The sequence below is a fragment of the Lycorma delicatula genome, chromosome 10, assembly GCF_047948215.1.
Source record: "Lycorma delicatula isolate Av1 chromosome 10, ASM4794821v1, whole genome shotgun sequence".
In the NCBI taxonomy this organism is placed as follows: domain Eukaryota; kingdom Metazoa; phylum Arthropoda; class Insecta; order Hemiptera; family Fulgoridae; genus Lycorma; species Lycorma delicatula.
The window spans coordinates 68,989,526-69,013,261 of NC_134464.1; the positions used below are offsets into that span (position 1 = coordinate 68,989,526).

At 28.7% G+C, this 23,736-nt stretch overlaps 1 protein-coding gene across 3 annotated transcripts in view; it reads left to right on the forward strand.

The window, feature by feature from the left end:
• The first annotated feature begins 9,011 nt into the window (after nt 1-9,011).
• Nucleotides 9,012-23,736, forward strand: part of LOC142331114 (uncharacterized) — a 243,754-nt gene continuing 229,029 nt past the window's right edge. For all 3 annotated transcript variants that reach the window (XM_075376793.1, XM_075376795.1, XM_075376794.1), the window contains exon 1: nt 9,012-9,207. In XM_075376793.1, the coding sequence (XP_075232908.1) occupies nt 9,151-9,207 (57 nt within the window). In that variant the 5' untranslated portion in view covers nt 9,012-9,150. The remainder of the gene's footprint in view (nt 9,208-23,736) is intronic.

The window sequence follows — 23,736 nt, forward strand, 5'->3', positions numbered from 1 at the left end:
GGCAACTAAGTACAAAATAAAACTTAATCACCACGTGAACTAGCTAGCTAACCTTTTAGACATTGGGGAAGATGTTAGACAGTTAAAGCGGCTACATGTATTAGACCTAGGAACCTATTAGTGATAATCAGGACGTGGATGTGTTTCTGGGATCATTTATACTTATGTAATTTTTTCTTTCACCTTGTGATTTTATTAGTATTAATGGATTTATGTGAATTATACAAATCCATGGTTGTGTTTCAAGGAAACTCCTTTAAACTTGCGTATTGTGATGAAATTTAATTATGGTCTCTACCTAAGAAATTGATTTAAATATGATTTGAGATACAGAAAAAAATTATAGGTAACTATCGAAATGAAAAAAAAGTACAAGTAAAGCCAAATAAAACTAATTAAACTGATATTAATGGAACAAAGAATGTATAAACAATGTTCTTTGGAATAGGCAACTTCTCGAAAAAATGTTGGAAATAATTCCAAATCGGAAAAAAGACGTAGAAAAATGGTGAAAGATGCAAGTGTCTAGAAGAGATTGAAGGAGCAATGTTTGTTAGAAACATGGAAACGGCTGACTGTTATCACTGATGTAGAAAAATGGCGAGGAGAAACGGCTGATAACTCTGTGTAGAGAAAAATCATTAAATAAAATCAGTAAGAAAAAAATACAACAACCAGTATAAAATTAAAAATAGATTTATTATAAACGTATAGTATTCTATTCCATAATGTATAACATACTTTCTTACACTGGTAATAATTTTCAAACACCAAATAGCAAAATAGTACTGTTAGAAAAGGTTCAGTACGTAAGCAACTGATTAATATTTTTTAGTTAGATTTATTATTTCTTAAGTTTCACTTATTTAATATTTAAATTTTATTATTATTTTTTACTATCTTCTACTATATCTAGTTTAACTCATCTTTTAATATGGGACGTTCTGCGTAACGAGACAATTCTTTAATAATGAAATTACACCTGCTTGACATCTTAAAAACACTAATTTACATAATTATCGCATAGTACTTATAATAAAAACACATTTTTCAGCATCAAATAGTAACAGCTGATTAAAATAAAAATACGAAGAGAAACAATAGTTCCGGATACACATTAAAAAAAAAAAGAAGGAAAATGGTTACTATTTTAATAAAGACAAAGGAAAGTACGACACACTGACAAACAAATAAAAAACAAACCCTTAGATTTCCCGTTATACGTATAGAATCTTAGTAGTTATAAAAATTTAAATACGCACAACTGTTTTCTGGAAGTGAGTAAAATATAAATCTAGCTTAAGCTTAAATAACTTTTGACTGGATAAACCGATTTTGATGAAATTTTGTACAGAAACTTAAAAGAAACTAGTATAATGACTAGTATGACTAGTATACTAGTATAGAAACTAGTATATGAAGCACTTTTTTGATGATGTTGGTGTCAAAATCTCCAAGGAATGTGAGATGTTGATGTTGAATGTGAGATTGATCCCAAAAACTCTCCAAGATAGTTTTTGGGATCAATTTTCTCAAACTTTTGCCAACATAACCCCACTTTACATTAAGCTCAGTATATCCGCATTCTTATCTTACCATTTAAAAAAATTATTTATTGCATATTTTTAACAGAATTTTATTTTTTACTATGCAAGTATCCTACGGAAAATTATTATTATTTTTTTGGTTGCAAGCTACTCAAAAAAAAAAACTTTGTGAGCAATATTGGGGGAGCCGATAAAACTTTAAAAAATATAGATATTTTGAATCTAATACTTTTAGTAATAATATTAATATAAAATTTCTTCATATCCGATTCGTAATTACTTTGGGGTTTAATTAGTGTGATATAATCTCCTATTTCTGGGTTTACGGAGATTACTTTACTTATTTCATATGCTTTCTTTATTTTCCCAATTTTTTCATGGTTCAACATTTTTCTAAGTTGTAGAAACCTTTCTCTTAAATATTTAAGTTTTTCTACCCTTTAGATTTTTATTCATTTTCACTTAATTTTAGATTATAATTTTCTCAGAATTAACATTTTTACAATCCAGTAACAAATTATTTTCTTACTGAACAGAGTGAACTACACCAAACCTAAAAATATAATTTTTTCACACCAATTTATTTTATACTTACAATAATTTTTAGTACATACAGTTCTGGGAGAATGGTTAATACATAACTATAAAAAATAAAAATCACAGGTTAATTTTAACCTATTTCATCAAGAATTTTATACTTCTGATTGAGTAGAAATTAATGCAAAGTTTTGGGATAACAGCAACTCGAATACAAAACTCAAGAAAATATACTTCCTTTGTTTTTTCCTGAGACGTCCTCCTTGTGCGTGTACGCGTGCTTCCGTCAAAATACGTAAAATATTCTTTGTATGATAAAAGTATTAAAATAAAAGCGTATTTTTGAGTAATGTTTAAAAAACGAAAATCATTCATTTTAATACGATTTTAGAAAACTTTGCAATTATGCAGTTCCTTCCCGAGCAGTTTTATTATTATTATTATTATTGAAGATTATGGTGTGTTTTTCTGCTATGTATAATACATATATATGTATAAAATATTTATATTGTACATTTTAGCTATATTGCTATGTTTCTGTTTGTATGTAATGATAAACAACTATTTACAATTTCATCTTTATTGTTAAGTAACATAACTGTTACATAAAACCTGTATCAGACAATACTGAAACTCAGTTGCATAACTGAACTAAAAGAAATTTCATTGCTGAAATAATGGGATTTAAAATAGCGTAAGCTTTGATTACATTTTAGAGCAACAATTATTTCTGACAATATATATATAATGAGAAGTTCAAATTTCCTACATTTATACGCACGAAGTATAAATATTTTTATTTTCATATGAATGAACAAGCTCTGAATGTGACGTTTATACTAAAAATATTTTACACTTATATATGACAATGAAGTAACAAAAACGAACTCTTCCAATTATAATATATACCGATATCATATAGTCTAACTCATCAATAACAACTCTAGTCTAACACAATAACAACTCTTTATTTATAAAATAATAAAATTTTTAATTATTATACCTTGGCTGTTGTAAAAAAAATATCAGGGAAAGTTATACAAAAAAAATCAGTAAAATTGAGGATAACAGTAATATCAGAGCAACTACGTCAGAAAAAAATGTTTATTACTAATTTAGAAATTTTATGCGCTCCGTTGACATTTTTTCAAAGGTTCTATAAACTGAATTTTTGAATGTAAAAAAAATCATATGAAAAAAACCTTAATTTCACGAAATGAGAAAAATTCTTTTTTCTAAAAGCTAATAAGAAAAAAAATATGAAAAAACTAATTTCATGAAATGAAAAAAAATTCTTCTTTCTGAAAGCTAACAAATTATGAAGTACATATAAAATAAGTCCATTGCAAATTCAAAGGACTCAGTTAAAATTAAAAACAAATTTCCTGAAATTTATTATATTTTATTATTTAATTTTCTTATTGAAATAAGAAAAGTAATTTCAGAGTGATTTCTTGTACCAGTTGCAAAATAAGTAAAAACAGTATTCTGAGTTAAGGGAATCTATTTTAATTTATTTTAGACGTAGTTTCAAACTTTTCAAATAAAAATATTTTATTATTCAAAAATATACTTCCTGTTTCATCTCATTAAGTAAGTGAAACAGAAAATTCATTCCCCTTTTTAACTTTCTTTCTAATTTACACTAACCTTCCATCACCGATGTATGTGAACCGATACATTCCGAAACCTGCGATCCTGTGCGGCTCTTTTGTTCGGCGCGAGGCTGGATTTTTCGGAAGAAAGATCCGAACAAGTATCCAGTTCGTGATCTTATAACGGCGGGGGTGATGGTAGAGAAAGAAGCGGTGAAATTTACGATGGTTTAACGATGTTACCAGGAAAAGGTACAGGAATAAATGCACCATTTTGTTTATGGCGTAAACTTTATTCGCCTCTCTTGTGAGTTTTACGGTGCTCCGATGAAATTTCTTTATTTCGAGTAAAATTTCATTATTAAATCTATTTTTTTGATTTCATAAATAACACTTAACTAAATATCCAGAAAATAAAAACTGCAATATTATAAATTTAAATTTTTTAATTCTTGAAAAAATTTAAGCCCAAATATTTCCGGGCGCTGAGGGGGTGGGGTGTAAGCAGCTATCTTGGGAAGATATTGGAAGACTATCTTAATGATAGATCTCTAGTTCCGGTCCACGTGTGTGGTGCCCCAGGGCTCCGTTTTGAGTCCCGTCGAATATCGTGTACGATGGAGTCCTCCGGTTGCGATATCCACGGAGTGTACTCCTATCGCCTACACTGATGATTTTGCCCTGATGGTGGTGGCAAAGAGCGAAGAGGAGGTGACACCGATAGTCGGTGAGTAGATAGTCGGGGTGGGACTCCATCTATCCTGCGATAAATCTCTGTTTGTCCAAATGGCAGGAAGGCGGGACTAGTGTCCTTCCCGATTTCGATGGAGGAAGCGATGGTCCAGGCGGTAAGTGAAAAAGCTAGGTAGACAAGAACTTGGTTAAGTTACTATCGAACGTTGGAGGGCCCCGTACGTCGAAGAGGAGGCTGTACGCGCATCTGATGACCTCGATTGAGCAGCTGGTGGCGGCTATCAGGGTGTGTCTAAGGAAGATGCCAACGCAACTGACTACAGGGGGAGCGTCTACGAAAGGAAGGTGGGCGTATCGCTTGTATCACGTACATTGAGCCGAGGGTCGGGAGGAAGTTTGGCGAACTGAAATCTGTTGGGAAAAAAATAAAATATCGGGAAACGAGAGGTGAGGGACAGCTCCGTACGGAGCTGCCGTTCGCCCGTGCTTGCACGGTGGTGTTGAATTGCGGAGACTCTCCAGTCCCCTGAGCTAAAAGACTGAGTCCCGTAGGGGCTGTCCCTTCGGGGGTGTCTCCGTTAGAGGGGAATCACAAAGAACCGAACCCCGGTTGCTTGGTGATGGTGGCCAAGAACGCCTTACCCAATCAATAAATTAATATCCTTTCATTCTCATAACGGGATAAAATGTTTAAAAATAAGTTTGGAATTATACCATCAAATTCCAAGTTTTGAATCCTTGTAATAGAAACCCTATAATTATAAAAACAAATACATAAAATTCTTTCAAATAACGCTTCCGTTACGTGATCCAGCCACAATAATTAACTTACACACCTCAATCACGACACATTTATTACACTATGTGTTTCACTTGAAATACCACCTGTAATCTTTTAATTACTTTATTACTGTAATTTTAAAGAAAATTAAAATTAAACGTGCAAAGCGAGATAAATAAAAATTATTCATTCTGAAAACTGATTGTTGGAAATTTAATTTCTTTATCATTATTAAAAATTTAAAAAAATATTTGAGTTCAAAATATTATAACAAATCAGTGGTTATCAATATTATCAATGTTTATTAATAATACAGAATTTATAACTTCACAAAGAAGCGACCAATTGTTTCTAACTGACGTAGTGATAAAATGATAGAAACAATAATTTTTTTGATCGTCTCTTGATTTTTTATTTATCTAACTTTAGTATTTAAATTAAATTTTTCTTTAATAAAAAATAATTTGTCTAGAATACGCAATTTATAATTTATTTTTAAGTTTTATGCGTTAATATTTTATTAAGGTAACATATTTTTAATGTATAATCAACAAAAAACAACTAGAATACAGGATACAGGTACCATACATTCGGAATGAGAAACGTTTTTAAAAAGATTATTAAAATAATGATAAAAATAAATTGATCTAGCCTTTTACATATAATTTAAAAATATTTTTAACTTTTCCCCGTGTCGTAAGTTCTATAAATGACATTAATCGTTTTAAAAACCTGATGTACCCCCATATTATGAATGCGGATTTAGTTATTGCTAACTAACCACTGAAAGTATAGTTTACTCATCGACGTGGTATTCACGCTTAATCCTTGTCCTTGAGACAGCGTTTACGAAATACTAGTATAGATTAATATGATAATTGTTTTAAGCATCATGCTTATAAATCTAAATTATTATTTTAAATTGAGGAATAAATAATGTTGCTTTAAAACTGTATGATAATAAACTTTATGGAATAATAATAATAATTAAAGAAGTGCTATCTTATGTAAATGAATTTAATTAATTAATGAAAATCTTTAATTGAAAACCTCCAGCCATAAACATGACTGAATAATTTATATTACCGTTTAGAACTTCTGAAAGAAAACTAAAAATTTTACAGTGTAGATTTAGAGTTTTGATAAATTATTGGAAAAATGTGTTTGAATGTCTGTATGTAAAAAAAAAAACAGGGTACTGTATCCGATCTTGTGAAGGACACTTCTTTAGCGATTTCTAAGCTTTTTTTAGCAGCTGGTTTCTAAGATTTTTTTTATATATATTTAGTACTTTATATGAAACTTTATAATTCCAATCTTGATCCTGTTTTTAAAATTTAAAATTTTCCAGATTATGAAATACAAACAAATGGATAATAACTTTTTCAAAATTAAAAGACACATCAATTAGGTTCGTCTATTCATACATAAACGCCTAAGCTGTTAAGTAATCTTAACATAATTTAAATTTTTTATTAATACATACATTAAAACTGATTCCAAATAATATTTATAACGATCTAATAGCTGTATGAAATTTCTGATTCATTGAACTTGATCGATAGAGACATGGAGTTTCTGTGGCTGGGCGGCGGGCTCCTCGGAGTTGTCGCTCATCGAACGCCCTCTGGGGACGCTTTCCGGTCATCTAGATTCGGATAGTAGAGTATCTGGTTTCATACAGAGACTGCGTACATACCATATGGTTTAGATCCGGCCCCCTCATGATAAGAGGGGGAGGTTTTTTTTTAGCGGGTGAGAGCCCCGGGCGGCGGCGCAAAACTTTTTCCTACTCCTACGGAAAAAAAAAAACTTATTTTGTTTTTGTCACCTCTCTTACCAAAATAAATGCCCTTCTGTATTATGCCGTAGGTTCAGGGTCAGGTTCAGGTCAGTCTTAAAGAGGAAAGTGTAAATGAAGTTTTTTGTTCATTTCTTCATTAAACCAAATTGTTAAGGTTACCATACTAGTTTACCACAGAAATTAACTTATAACTAATATCATTCATTAATCATATATAATCATATTAAAGAGGAATATTAATTAGTACTTTTTGATTTTCAGTTATTTACATGTTTTTCATTTATAAGAAAAAGTGAGATATGTTTTGTGTGTGTGTGTGTGTGTAATTAATTTTTTTGGATTGTAAATGTAAAAAAGAAAATTCACATAATTATAGCCGAGCAAGTGTCGCTGGCGAAAAATTTCGGCCTGATTTCTGCGTCTTCCGAAAACTGAAAAAAAAAAATAGATCCGGGAACTGTATTTTTTATAGTTTTCGAGCAATTTTGGGTAAAAGATATAATATTAGGATCGAAAAATACTATTTTAGCTAAAAATTAAAACATTAACCCCAAACATAGAATAGTTAGTTTTTCGACCCCAATCTTATGTGTTTAGTTAATTTATCCCTTTAATTTACCTTTAATATTTTCCCAAGAATTACAGTCTGGCTTAATTTTACCAAAGGCGCAGAAATTAGGGCGAAATCTTTTTTCTTTATTTTCACCAATAAAACATACCCTGAAAGTTTATTACATCCAACTTTATTATACATTTACGTGAATCACCTTACACACACACACACACCCACACACACACACCCACACACACATACCACACCCCGCACACATCACACCCCACAAACACACACCACACCCACCCACACCACATCCCACACACAACACACACACACTACACTACACACACCACACACACACACACACCACACACAACCATACACACACACCAAACACCACACCACACAACACACACCACACACAATAGTGTGCGTGTGTGTTAAGTGCTACCTTAAAATAACTAGCTGTTTACTTCATTTAATATTCCATAATTATTTTATTTATTAAAAACTTACTCAAAATTCTGAGTTATTACATCCATGTGTTTTTTTGAAAGGAATTACCCAGGGGAAGGATTAATGGACCTGAATTTTTATCACAACTTAGACTTATAAATAAATTTAAACAAATTACCATAAAATATATTATTATAAATAATATATTATATTATTTTTATAATAATAATAATATATTATTAATAATATATATTAATATATTATTATTAATTGAGAAAAATTGAAAAAAAACATTCATCTGTATTATAATTCCAGGTTCGAATTCGGAATTATAAATTTCCGGCTGGAAAAAATATTAATTTATTCTCCTTTATACAATTTATATAACGTACAATTCATAGTCTTTGTTTTACATTTGTAAATAATTACAATTTCTTTATATATATTAAAATTTGGAGCCTGATTGAAATAATGCAGAAATTTAAAATGCAGAAATTTTGCAACAATTGGAAACAATCTTTATTTTTTGTAATAAGTAAAACTACTGTTAAAATCTATTATCAGAATTTTTACATACTAATTAGTTGAAGTAACAAAAAAATAAAAATAAACATCTGTTTATTATTGATAATATTATTACCTAATAAGTCATACTGTATTACAAAGAGGTTTATCCAATTTGTATTAGCGAGAATAAAACACGAAGGTGTATTAAACGAAGATGTAATGAAAGAAAAAGAATAAGAGATAGAAGAAAGAAAGAAAGAAAACAACATCCTACTTCTACTTTCTTTCATTCTTCTCTTCTGCATTTACTCTCTCTTTTATATTCACCGATTCACTCCCTCACATGTACATATACTCTTTCTCAATCTATCTCTTTTTATATACCATCGCTTGTCTTCGTCCTCCAGCGGTCGGCCCTGAAAGGGAAGACGCTCCTCCAATGGCAGAGAACCTCTTCTGCATCATCATACTATATCACCTTATAAAACATGCCCGCTTCTGATGGTACCTCTTAGTTCCTTACACACACTGTACCTGTACGTGTTTCTTCATCAAATCGACTGCAAAATTAATAAAAAAATTAATAAACGTTTAAGCATTATACAGTGGACTAAAATGTGTATTGATTGTCATATTGTTTTAATAACTCTTTAGTGTAGTCTTAAAGCATAAGGATGGGACTTAACTTCAGCCATTGGATATATAATACATCAATTTTACTTACACTTTCGGTCAGTCAAATTTTTTAATGTATTTTTTAAAAAGTAAAGAAATACCTTTTTTTCTAATCTATAAAATATTAATTGTAAGAAAAAATTGTTTTTAAATTTTATATAGAAATAATATAATGCATGTAAAAAAATATTTATTTATAAATATTTACACATATATATACACTCTGAACAATTTTACTTATACATTTGTGTCGTTCACGTGTTTTTTAAACTATATATATTTTTTTTAAATTTACGAATAAAATATTAATTTATGATAACCTAATTAATTATTTATAATAAACTGATTAGTATTTAATTAATTGAATTATTGTAATGAGTAGGTTTATTTATTGTATCTATCTTATAATTTGTAAATTATTATATTGGTAATATATTAATCATCCATTGAATTAGAGTTCACCCTCAATGAAAAGATAAGATAAAACTAATATTTTATATGTAAAAACCACTTTGTAATTGAACATGTAATTAATTTTCTTTTTTTATTATTAATTAAGGAGCTCATCGTTTTTTTTTTTTTATTGTTACTAGTTATTCATAGGTTCTCCTTTAGCTCTCCAAAACTTATTGGATCTCCTTTAAAATTGCTGTAAAATTTCTACTTAGCTTAAATTTATTTTTCTGGTTATCAAGAGTAATATGATTAGTTAAGTATTCTATTTGATGATTTTTATTAATAATTTTAATAACATAAAAAAATATAATTTAATTAAGAAATACATTTTTAATTTACTCATGTGAATATATAACTATTTCGATTTATTTTTATATATTAAGTTTTGGGAAAGTAAAATATGTTAAGTTCAATCCAGAATATCTTATTTTCCCTCCAGATGAACTACTGATAAATTTTATGAGAAAAAAAAAAGGATTTCATTAATTAAAGCGTACGAAAATTTTTTAATGCTCATTTAAATTTATAATTAGAGAACAGAAAATATGAAAAGGGCAACAGTTAAAAAGTTAATTATAAATAAATTATAAATTATAATGGTAAAATCCTTCTTCATCTGCTTCGATAAAAATTCTGATTCAGGCAGTACATTATAGACCGCTAACACTTATCATCCCATCACAAACTAAATTTCTTAACCCTTTCTTCTTTCATACGCTTATTTATGATAAACTGATTTATTTATAAGGTTTGGATAACCTTATAAAGTTATCTAGCCATCTTTTCCTAGGTTTTTCACTTATTCACTTTCCATACATCTCTCAATACAAAAATTTTAACACAACATTTTCTACTTAATATACATCAGTTAGGAAAGAAAAATAATTACATAATTAAAAATTAAAAGCTATTTCTTAAAACAAAGAAAGAATTTATTTAATTATATTTAAGAAATAATTACATCGACTTATTATGGTTTTAATATTTAATTAATTAAATCAATTTTAACAAATAAGAAAGATCATTTACATCTGTATAATAAATAGTAAATCAGAAATTATTTGGTTTTTTTTATTTAATTACAAAAAAAAAGAAATGTTATAAAATATTGTTTATATTACCACCGTAATACGAGGCTAAGTAGAAAAAGAGAGAGAGAATGTATTGATTCATTGTAATTATTTCTGTATAGATTAATGAACACGACATAAAGAAATGTGTTAAATATAGAATATCAATGAACAGGTTTTTTTTTTACATTTAATATTCCATTAATAGGGGATCGTATTATATAAATTTATTCAAATTAAATTTGGATTTAGTGAGTAGATTTTACCGAATGAAAATAAATACAAGAAAAAATGAAAACTGCACATTCACAAACTCGAAATTATTTTTCTTGATAAAAAAAAAACAGCTTCTAATGAAATAATTTTTTTCCTTGAATTTATATGTATACTGATATACCCGTCTCGGTTTTGCTCATTCTGTATACTAAACTAAAAAAGATTAACTATACAAACTGGTGGAAGGTGAAGCTAGTCGCGTCCCACATACAGTAACAGTGGCACTGGCTGTGTTGGTTGAGCCACCGTTATGTACATCGTCGCACCCCTTAAAATATTGAAATTAAAAAAATTCCGAAATTTATTTATTAATAATTTTTAGATATTTATCTGAAAAGTATTTGCAAGCCCAAACCTACTAAATATCTTGTTTAATATTTTGGAAACGAGTAAAATTTATATCATTTTTCAAATTGTATTTTACCTTTCTTTACTTCTTTCAAGGTCGAATTTTTTAAAATCTAGAAACCAGTTTTTAGATATTCACATGACGATTACACACACCAAAAATCAAGTTGATATCTTCATTTGTCACCGATAAATTAAAAAAAAAAGATAGTTGGGTTTCAAAAAAAGTTCAAAAAACTAGAAATTTTAAAAACTCCTTTCTTTATATGAGCACTTAACATCGTAAGAAGAACGTGTATACAAATTTTTATCAAAACGTATTTTCATTTTTCTCTGAATGCCGATCTGCGTGGCGGAGTTGTAGCATCTCAGCATCTCATCCAGAGGTCTTTGTCTTGAATCCCCCGGTCATACGCTACAAATTTCCATTTTCACATTTGCATTTACAATTTACAATCTCGGCCTCTCATCCGCAGATCCTGTTTCGAATTCCGGTTTCTGGTATTTTTCATACACTACAAATTTCCATTATCATATTTCCATGTACATGCCTGTTTGTAAGATTCTGTAATGAAGCATAAATAAAGCAATATGTGTTCTTATCAAAGTGGTTGGGGATCCTTAATTTTTTTAAACCAATTTCTTTTACCCAAAAATATCTTCATTATTGTAAGCGTTCGTATAAATTTTATATCTGGAGTCGGCTTATAATTTAATTTTTGTAAATTTTATTTATAAGAACAAAATAAATGCGATAAATAATTTTTATTTACTTTGTAGAATACAAAGCTACTCAATTGTTATTACTAGGAAGGAACTTTAATTTTACGTGGTTAGACTTCTCTGGGAATGCAAATGCCAGGAAAGTTCAGAAAACCCTTGCCAACTTTTCTTATACTAAACAGAAAAAAAATATTAGAGAACAACGCGTTCTAGCATATTTTTATATGAATGGTAACTCAACTCTTTTATTACTAAATTTTTAACAGTTAATCGTAATTAAAATTGTTTAATAACATACAAATATACAGAATTATTAATAAATTTAGTTCGTTTTGAAAACACAATAAGACAAAAAAAAAAATCTGATGTGGGCCTACATAATTTTCATGAAGGGCTATTAAATTACATATAAACATTCTTTAAAAAGAAAAGTAAATAAAATAAAATAAAATTTAAATAACTTCTGATATTTTTATTATTAATTTTGGTATTGTTATTATTGAATATTATTAATCTTACATTTTTTTATAATCAGAAGTTAATAAATTATTAATAAATCAATATATTAAAAAAAAGAGGAGATGAAGTCTGATTCAAACCAACGTGCCTTCCCCTAAGATCCAAGTATTTCATTAATTAAGATTTTATTTGGCTATAACTCTGAAACCAATGAAAATAAGTACCACTTATGACATATCGTTAGAAAGCTCCCAATTGAGGACTTACTACTGCAAAAGAAAAAGTCCAAATCCAAATCTTTTTGGATTTTAGGCTTTTTGGATACTTTTCCTTCAGTCGATTACAATCAAAAGGAAAGGTGCACAGCTAGATGTTACAGCAGTTCTAAATCCAAAATTTAAACATTCTATGGCTAATCTTTTTTGAGTTATGCGAGATAACATTCATACCTACATAGAGACGTCACGCCGAACTAGTCAAAATGGATATTTTCCGTTGAAATCTGAAAACCAAACTTTTTCGCGAACACAATACTTCCTTTTCTTTTTTAAAAATTCTGCTAAAATAATTTATGAAAATTTAACTGTTTATAAGTACATAATGCAACACCAACTACTTTGCGAAAGTATGTTAAAAAGTATTTATTAATATTAAATTGCGCGTTATGTCACTAAAAGTTTAACTTGCAAATTTTAATCACTTTCTTTCTTAATAGAGAAAATATTTATTAACATATTTTAAAACATAAAGCTTTAAATACAATCCTATTTTATTTTCTTAAACAAGATTCTTTCCGCACCTAACATTCACTTTCATATGCATAACAGATAATTTGTGCAAATATTTTTCTTCGCGTAGTTTCGTTTTTAGACCTGTTTCATAACCTAAATTGATATCTATTTATTTCTAAAAATGGCATAATCATTTTAAAAACTTTTACAGTTCCCTTGCTAAAAGTTTTCATTTGTACAAAGTAAAGAAAAAATGTGATCGCGAAAAATTTCCGTTATCAGATTTCAACGGAAATATCCATTTTGACCATTTGTGAATCCATTTTAACTAGTTTCGGGATGACGTCTATACGTACGTATGTGTGTATGACTCAACTCAGAAACGAGATCTCGCATAACTCAAAACGATTAGCCGTAGGATGTTGAAATTTTGGATTTAGACTGTTGTAAAATCTAGTTGTGCATTTTCCCTTTTGATTGCAATCGACTGGACCAAAAGTGTCAAAAAAAGCCCAAAATCCAAAAACATTTGGATTTTGGACTTTTTCTTAACGGCAGTAATAAGCTCTCGTTTTGAGCTTTTCAATGATTATCATAAGTGGTGCTTATTTTCATTCGTTCCAGAGTTATAGCCAAATAAAATTTTAATTAATCAAATATTTGGGTCATACAAGGGGAAGCACATCGTACATCGGTTCGAGTCAGACTTCATCTGATTTTTTTTTAAATTTAATTAAAAAAAAAATTATAACATTGTGTATATGTAAATTAATAGGCGTACAAGGAAGTCATATGGTGTCCACATCAGATTTGTTTTGCCTGATATCGCTATAAAAACTTGACGCTTGTCTGTGGGATATGAAAATTGTAGGGTATGAAAAATGCGATGGCTGTCCGAGATTCGAATCCAGGACTGTCAGATGAAAGGCCGAGACTGCTACCACACCGCCACGAAGACTGGTTAACAAATGTGAAGTTTTCCATTACTATCATTTTCAAGATGAATATGTAGTTACAGTTACTGATGAAATTTAAACTCAATAAGTTAATATTAGAGAAAATTACTATAGTAATTTTAATCAAATTTCAATGATGGTTCCATAATTAACAACGTTACTCTCAGAGAAAACAATTCACTAAGTTATTTTTGATGCTTAAATTCATAAGACAGTCTGGTATAACAATGGAAAACAACAAACTCATTATTATTTTCTATTTTAAAAAAATGCATGTATTGTTTTCAGTCAGAAAATCATATATCCGTTTTATAAAAAAGCCTATTTATCAACGATGATGTGTACGTATAGTAAAATAATTATAATTCCTCATCAATCAAAAGATCCTTTTGATTTTATTATTACAAACAATCTTCTTCAATAACTTTTATAAACAGTAATTGTATTTTATAGATTTTACAAGATTTATCAATTGTACAAATTAAACATCGTAATTTAACGATATTTTTTAAAATATTGTTTTTTACATTATATTTGCTGCTAATATAACAATTTTTTTTTTAATAAAATGCACTAATAATAATAAAAATAATAATAATAATAAATAATAATAATAATGGCTGATAAAAAGTTTTTAATATTATTAAACATTAATAGAGGTATACATTGTACAATTTTTATGTTAGAATAGTTGTATTAAACAATTAATTATAAGAAAGAGAGCCTAAGGATTTGTGAGAAGACAATATTTTTGTTAACACTAAGAAAGTAAACATTAAAATTAATGTAAACACATAAAAAAGTTTACTTGGAAGATAAAACATACATAAAATTTCACAAAAAGATTGCACAATGTGTCATTTTTAATACAAATGTGGTAGTGAATAGATTCTACCCAATATAAAGAAAAAAATAATGAAATATTCTTCCAGTATAAAATGTGTGTTTGTTTGTGTGTCATTTATCATGTGAAGCTCAAATTCGTTCGTTAACCTGACAGGCCATGTTGGAACAAAGTGATCAAAATCGGACGTGGGATGGACTGGTTGATGTCAAAGAAGAAAAATTTTAACAAGGCAACTTTTATCGTCACATAAATATAAAGTACCAATTGAACCATATTTACTTTTTAGTAAAGTTTGTCGGGTGTATGTTTTTTCTATGATTCATCTTAAAACTTTTAATAACTTTCTGTTTTTTAATTATGATAGATAAATTAAACATCTACTGTTACACACACACACACACACACACACACACGCGCGCGCGCGCGCGCGAGAGAGAGAGAGAGAGAGAGAGAGAGAGAGAGAGAGAGAGAGAGACAGTGTGAGAGTGAGTGAGTGAGTGAGAGAGAGAGAGAGAGAGAGAGAGAGAGAGAGAGATAGACAGAGTGAGAGAGAAAGAGTGGCGCGCGCATAGTGTATCGTGTATCACGAAGTTCTCCCGGCTTTCATAATTTATTCTGCTCGTAAAAATACTGGAAAAATTTCATATATACATACATTATGTCGTAAAATGCTTCGTTTGTGAGTTACAGCTAGTGAAAAGATTTCAGCTATCCCGGCGATGAGATATTTAGAACGATAATTAAATAAAAGTATTAGCGATTACTCAAAAATTGAATAAAAATGGTCCAAATACTGTATCTGAATTAGTTTTTGAGAAATCTGGGGTGAAACCCCTGTTTTTTTTATGTTTGACGTATCTAATAACTTAAATTTAATTGTGAATAAAATGTGGTAAGATAAGTTGAATAAAACAAAGAAAATTTTAAAAAATTGGAATTTTTACGTACGTTATTAAATATGATGGGTGAATAACCTGATAGGTTATAATTAAAATATTAAGAAAGTAAACATTAAAATTAATATATACACTTAAAAATTCTACGTTACCTGTAATATAAAACAATATATAAAAATTGCACAATATATCTTTATTAATATAGAAACTTTTGAATTTATGGGTAACGAATATTCATCTTCATTTCTAAACAGTTTTTGAGTAATATTTTGAAAATTCGTTGACCAAAAGTTGAAATTTGGCACAAATATTTGGGTATATATTCTAGCTTTGGCTATATTTTTGACCTCATTGGACAAGGGGACATCATATCTAAATTTTTTTTTAATAACTTTTTTAACCTTGTTAAATAAAACTGTACTAAATCGGGACAATTTTTTAAAGTAAATAATACTTTAATAAATACAATTTTTTATCCCAATATATATATGCGTGTGTGTGTGTATTTATATACATACCCGATATAAAAAACCTTATTTTTTGAAATAAGATTTGAAATATCACATATTTGTATTGAAAAAGTATAAGAAATTATTTTGAATAAATATATTTTCATTAAAGTTGGATATTCTTAACTTAATTGACAAGTTTAATTTTTATATACATCATTAACAACGGAAGTAGATCTAATTAATGTAGTGGAAACTGACAGATTTAGTACTTAAAATTAATTAATTCTAGATATTGTGGTAAATGTAGGAAATAAATTTAATCTTTTTTATAATTATAGTTGTGATATAAAATTAATTAATTATTAAATTTATTTGCTTCGAAATAATTATTAATTATTTTTAACAACAAAAAAATAATCTTTTTGAAATAAAATTATATGTACCGAATAAATACTTCATCATAAGCAAACTATAAAGATTTTTTTTTTGTGAAAGTGCGGGCATTAACAGCTATGACCTTGTCTTAGCCTTGTGTTGTAAATAGGTAGCGTATGAAAAAGATGCTTATATGCTTGACCGGGATTCAAACCCAGGACCTCCGTGCGAAATGCCGAGACGCTACCTACTCAGCCACGGAGGTCTGCAATAAAGATTTAATTAGTATAAGTAGCAATATAGTAATCGAGATACAAATTATTATTTTTTATTAATAGTATTACAGGCTAAACAATAAATAATTAAAAGAAAATGTAACCTAATAAAAACAACAATATGAACCATAGTAGTCATACTTTATTGTTTAAATATTAAAACAACGATAACCACTCTTTCGCTTTCATGATTCGATTATTAATAACGATGAATAATTCATTGTTAATTATTATTTTCGAATTTATCTATTAATATATAATTAATTCATAGAATATATTATTGATATTTATTGTATTTTAGAAATAAATTTATGATAATAATTAGCATTTTAATTAGTATTGAACCGTATAAGATCATTTTCTACACCCACCTGTTACTTTTTTCTTCTTTTTTAGTTGATTAAATATCGGATTGTATGAGTCTTTACATTAACAATAACTTTTTTCTTTATGTCAATTAAAATTATAATACTATTATTTTTTTTTTACAATGACAATTACACACCAGTGCTCAAATTTCTTACTTTTTTTGAAAAAAATTTTCAAAAAATAGCCTGCCTGATCTCTATTCGTATCCAAAACCTTGTAGTATAATGACATTGCTTGCAATTCTCCGATTCCACTAAAGAAGTTGATATTATACTATTTAGAATAGCTTTACCTGAAAAATATTGAGTGTAAATTAACCTAATCTGTAAATGTAAAAAATAGTTAATAATTTTTTTTCTTTTACGGCTGTAGATTTATTACTGCTGCAGCAGCATAGCTGTAAAGGGAATAGAAGTTGACCAAATTTTTGGTAATGAGGTTTTTACTTTTCAAGATCCCCTTTTCAAAACAGAAATAAATTAAAGTAATTTCCGAAAAATGTATGAGCATAGTGTTGAGTTTTATGCTGATTTATATTTTCTAATTGGCTCAAAATAAACACTTCCAAAGTGGCTAAAAAAAAATTCTAAACATGGAACATAGACAGCATTAAATTTTGTTCAAAATTAAGGAGGAGTAGGTTTCTCCATTCTGAATTACATGAAATTCGAAAGCTTTAATAGTGTTTGATTAACGTCTACCAAGTTTGCTAAGTAGGACTATATATATCCAGCTTTGGCCAAAGACCCCGTCGGATAACGGGTCATTATGATATACTTTTTTTTTACTATAATTTTTTTAGCCTTGTTAATTAAAATTGCACTAAACTGTGGTAAAGTTTTGAAGTAAATAATTCAATAAATCAAATTTTAACCTCTCCCCCCCCGGAAAAACAAAGGGGTTGAATAAGAACCGTACTTAAAAATAACCATTTTTTACTACCTTGTACGAAGTTACGGAAGTATTGTGATCGCGAAAAAATTAAATTTTCAGATTTCAACGGAATTATCCATTTTGACCATTCCTGAATCCATTTTCACTAGTTTCGGTGTGACGTCTGTACGTACGTATGCATCTCGCATAACTCAAAAACGAATAGCCGTAGAATTTTGAAATTCTGGATTTAGAACCGTTGTAACATCTAATTGTGCACTTCTTTTGACTGCAATAGACTGAACCAAAAATGTCCAAAAAAGCCAAAAATCCAAAATATTTGGATTTTGGACTTTTTCTTAACTGCAGTAATAAGCCCTTATTGAGCGCTTCTCAACGATCTATCATAAGTGGTACTTATTTGCATTGGTTGTAGAGTTATAGTCAAATAAACGTTTAATTAATGAAAAAATTGGATCTTAGGGGAAGGCACATCGGTTCGAATCAGACTTCATTTCCCTTTTTTTCATTCAAATATATAAATTTTTTACGATGAATTTAAAAAAAAAAAAGAAAAAACTGGGAAGGCACATCGGTTCGAATGGGACTTCATCTCCCGGTTTTTTCATTGAAATATATTGATTAATTGATAATTTATTAACCTCAAGTTAAAAAAATTTTTACGAGAAATTCAATAATAACAAATAAAAAAAAAAGAATGAACGAATATCAGAAGTTATCATTTTTTCACTTTTATTTTCAAGACTAAAAATCCAGCTGTATCTAGTATTAACGCAGACGACATGCGACCTTTTTTTAAACAGGGGTCTCATTGAATCGGTACGAATTAAAACTTTCCTTTATAAATTCTGATATGTTATCTGCTTTTTCAGTTTTGGCTATTATTTAAGAAAATGTTATATGAGGTAATTCTCGAGAAAGGGTCAAAATGGTACCAACAATGTTTTACTATTAATTTTGATTTTTTTAAAACTTTTAGCAATTATAATCTAAATACAGTATAATTTTTCATTTAATCTTTGCTGTTTGCAATAACATTTATACTTGAATCTATAAACTGATAGCATATAAAAAAAGGACAAATTTCTCTTTTATTTCAATACATTTTGTTTCTTATACAATTTCTCCAGTAGAATAAACTGTATCAAGATACCATTGTTACTGCTCATCTAAATGTACGAAATATTTACCAAAACTCTCTCGAAATCCATTTCAGTCAAGTGTTTCTTGAAGAAATTTTTTTTTGGTTAACGTAATCTTTTTCCAGTATTCTTACCTTCAAGTAGAAATTTACAAAGTTATCACTAAAATTTTCCCATTTTCAAACAACATAGTGCCCACCCAATCTATATTAAAAATCCAGTTTTGGTTACTGTTAGAACATTTTTCATTGAAATGTTTTCAGTTTTATAATTCCAGCCATCCGTGAAGCCACTACTGGAGAATTTGAAAGTTTCTACGTACTTGAAAAGTTTTAGTACTTTTTACCTGCAGTAAACTGTTCCCCAAAAGATGCAATATTTTTAATTTTTAAGTCTCATCAGACTTCTTCATTCAAACTTCTTTTCTAAATATATATTTCCTTATCGTATTATTTCTAAAGACTAATGTCAAGCTACAAGATAAATAGTTATACTTTTAAACAATCTCTAACATTCTTAAATTTAAAACTAATTCTATCAATGTCTTACCCAGATCATGAAATTTATTCATTAGGTAGGACAACTTCCTCGTGTTTGTCCATTCGGTATAATTACTTTTAATTAACTTACTGCCTTTTGCATTTCCTTACCACTTAGCAGCCACAAAAAAAAATTATTACCTAACTTATTAAGATTAATAATTTACTCATAGAAATCCTCTTCTCTTATTAAATTATCTTCCAGATTCCTTATTAATATAACACATTTTCTCTCACAACACTATACAAGAGGCCGTATCAATTTCTGGTTTCAAATAACTGTTTTATATATATATCATATGAATTGTATCATTCGAATTAATTTGAAAAATGCGCAAATGATGCTCTTAAACAGAAGCTCTTGTTATACCCGTATACCCATTTTTAGGTTACTTCCTCTTAATTTCTTCCACCCTCTAGAAGGTGGAAAAATTAAGATATAAAAATTCTTCAGATATATAGGGAATAGTTAATATAATACAAACTACAAATTCAATGATAGTCCGTTGAATAAAAATGACTTCATACATAATACGAGTAGTTTTGATTATCATTTAAGTATATCGGATTTGCTACCCATTCTATATTCCACAATAAGACATAAAATTTAAGGAATATTTATTCAGAGGAAGCGAAATTTAATACTTTAGAGAACTGAATTAATTTACTTCTATCTTGAAAAGTCATCCAAGCCCCTTTCATGAATGAAAATTGTACTACAGAACATTTTTTCTTGAATATGTGAGGTGAATTCAAGGTTCCATTCTTCGAAACACCCTTTTCCTTTTCTTACTAGTATCTAATATTTTAATTTCATTTTCACTGTTAGTCAAGTTATCAGAAGAGGATAAATCCTTTTTTGAATATTTCTTTGAATCAAAACATGTTAACCCTCGCTTTCCGACGATTACCATTGATTAAATTTTTTATTTTGCTTTTAACTTCTCTTACCCTTAAACATAAAAGTTACTTACGTTTTTGTATAAAAAAGAACTTTAATATTTATGTAAGAGAGAATGTCTCCCTTTCCTTCTTATTTAGATCTTATTTATAAAAATACGAGTCACTTCGATATTTGTTTGGTTATTCAGGATTTTATATTTTTATACTTTCTGAAACAATGAAACAAGGTACAATAAAATTGGCGGTGCTTTTGACCTTTTATCGTCATCGAAGAGGAAATCTTTTATGTATAAACATCATGTGATCTTGAACCCCATGGTAGTATGGGACCCTTGCGAGCCTACCAGCCTACCACCTTCTTTTATAACACAGGATGCAGTACCCCGATGTTCTTGACTCCATCTACACCCGTTATCAGCCCCACGCCTCGAACCCAATGCGATTTTTTTAACCTCAACGTTGTGGCCAAGGATCTCTTCCATGGAAGATTCAGACGGTATTATTCACCCTTGGATTTCTTCCTCCATCTTTGTTTGGATGATCTTAACCATCGTGGACATCGAATACCACAATCGTTCGGTCTGAAGCATAGTCTCAAAGATGTTCTCTGAGGTATGCACGCCGAACTATCTCTGGTATACTACCCTATGCTGCTGGAACCAATCGCACATGAACACCGTGTGTTCTGCGATATCCTCCTTCCAGTAATAATCGTATTCCGCTGAAGTATGGCTTAAATCACCTGTGATCGTTAAGAAACAGGGTCAACTCGTACCCTAATTTCCCGTGTTTTCGATATAGCCATCTCTAAAACTTAATCAGTTTGTCGGTTCATCTACCTTCATCGACTGATCCCATCTCTTCTACCACCTGCAAATAAGCGATGCCTTCCCATCAGCCTTACTCGCCCGCTTATAGATCTTCTCTCTCTTTCGTACGAGGAGATTCGGTGATGATCCGTTTGATCTATCTAATGCAAATTTATCTCCTGTTTTTTTAAATTTATCTTTTATTTTAATGTAAAATTTATTTATATCGCGGCCAATATTTTAATACAACTAACATAAGTTTCCTCTTGTGGTTCAGAATTATAAAATTATTATTAATCTGCTTTTTATGTGTTTAAATTTCCTGCTTATGTAACTGATTCGTTAAACTATTAAGTTCACTTATACATTTTTTAATCTTATTTGCATTTTGATTTATATCAACAGTTATTCCCATTAAATGGTGGTTAGTCTCTTCTTTAATTATTATTTCTCTCAAGTAAAAACTATAAATACATGTGATGTGTCTTATTATAAGGACAGATCCTTACTTAATAATAAGAAAGTGTCATATCCTATTATTCAAGAGTGGGTGTTTGTAGGTAGATTGATAATGAAATTCATCTTATTTTACATCATACGTAGGTTTTTTCTTGTTAAACCTGAACAGGAAATATGAAGTTTAGTGCAAGCAAAAATATGGGATTTTACGAGTACAATAAAATTTTTTTAAACATTAAAGATAAACAGTAAAATAAATATTTAAATTAATTATTTTTTAATTTATAAAATATTGTAAAAATATACAGTTCGATAAAAATAGATTAGATAATTAAAAAATTATTATAAAATCAATTCCATTGAATGTTTACTTTTGTTTCTATGTAAATGTTTTTTACAAACTTGCGGTGCTAATGATTCAGCCGCAAACTTTTTAACTAAGTAGAACTTCTTTTTATTATATTACTTTTGTAATATACTTTATATATTACTTATTCATTATATTACTTTTGTAATTGATACATTTATGAACAGTAACGGAAATTGATTAATTTATTTAATCTGATATTATTGAAAAATCATAAGATCTCCCAATTTTACGTAACTGAAACTTAGATAAAAAAAATTATAATGTAGAAAAAAACATTCAAATAAAAATTACACCAAGATATTCAAAGTTTTGAGGGAAAACTTTATGAAAAAACACGTTAGTACATTTTTCAGGAAAAATTAAAAAGGAAATAGTTCCAAATAATTGTCTTATCTACATGTCCAAGGTCAAGCGATTTATAATAACGTCCATATTATAATCAAAAATTAATTTAAATATCAGGGAGAGTTTTGAAAGTATATGTTTGGAGTGTCGCTTTATATGAAAGTGAAACTTGGACGATCGGAGTACATGAGAAGAACAGATTAGAACCTTTTGAAATGTTGTGCTATAAGAAAATGTTAAAAATCAGATGGTTGGATAAAGTGACAAATGAAGAGGTGTTGCGGCAAATAGATGAAGAAAGAAGCATTTGGAAAAATAAACTTAAAAGAAGAGACAGACTTATAGGCCACATATTAAGGCATCCTGGAATAGTAGCTTTAATATTGGAGGGAAAAGTAGAAGGAAAAAATTGTGCAGGGAGGCAACGTTTGGAATATGTAAATCAAATTGTTAGGGATATGTAAAACAAATTGTTAGGGGGTATACCGAAATGAAAAGACTAGCAGTAAATAGGAAATCTTGGAGAGTTGCATAAAACCAGTCAAATGTCTAAAGACAAAAAAAAATTCAAAAATTTTTAATATCAGTGCTTCTTAAATTTGAAAGGAAAAAATAAACGAAAAATATCTTAAATATATCTTAAAATATTAGTCTTGACGTAAAATATACATTAATTATAGTGTACAATAATCAAAATACGTAGCCCGTAAATGATCTTGCAACAATTAAGAAATTTAATAAAGAGAATTAAATTTCAAATACCGTTGAATTAAATCAAAAACAGAAGGTTTTTAAAGAGGATGAATAAACAGTTTGAACACAATGTTCAAACTGTTTAAGAACAGCATTAGAAAATAGTTTTACAAAGTAGAAATTCATGTAAAACGTTGA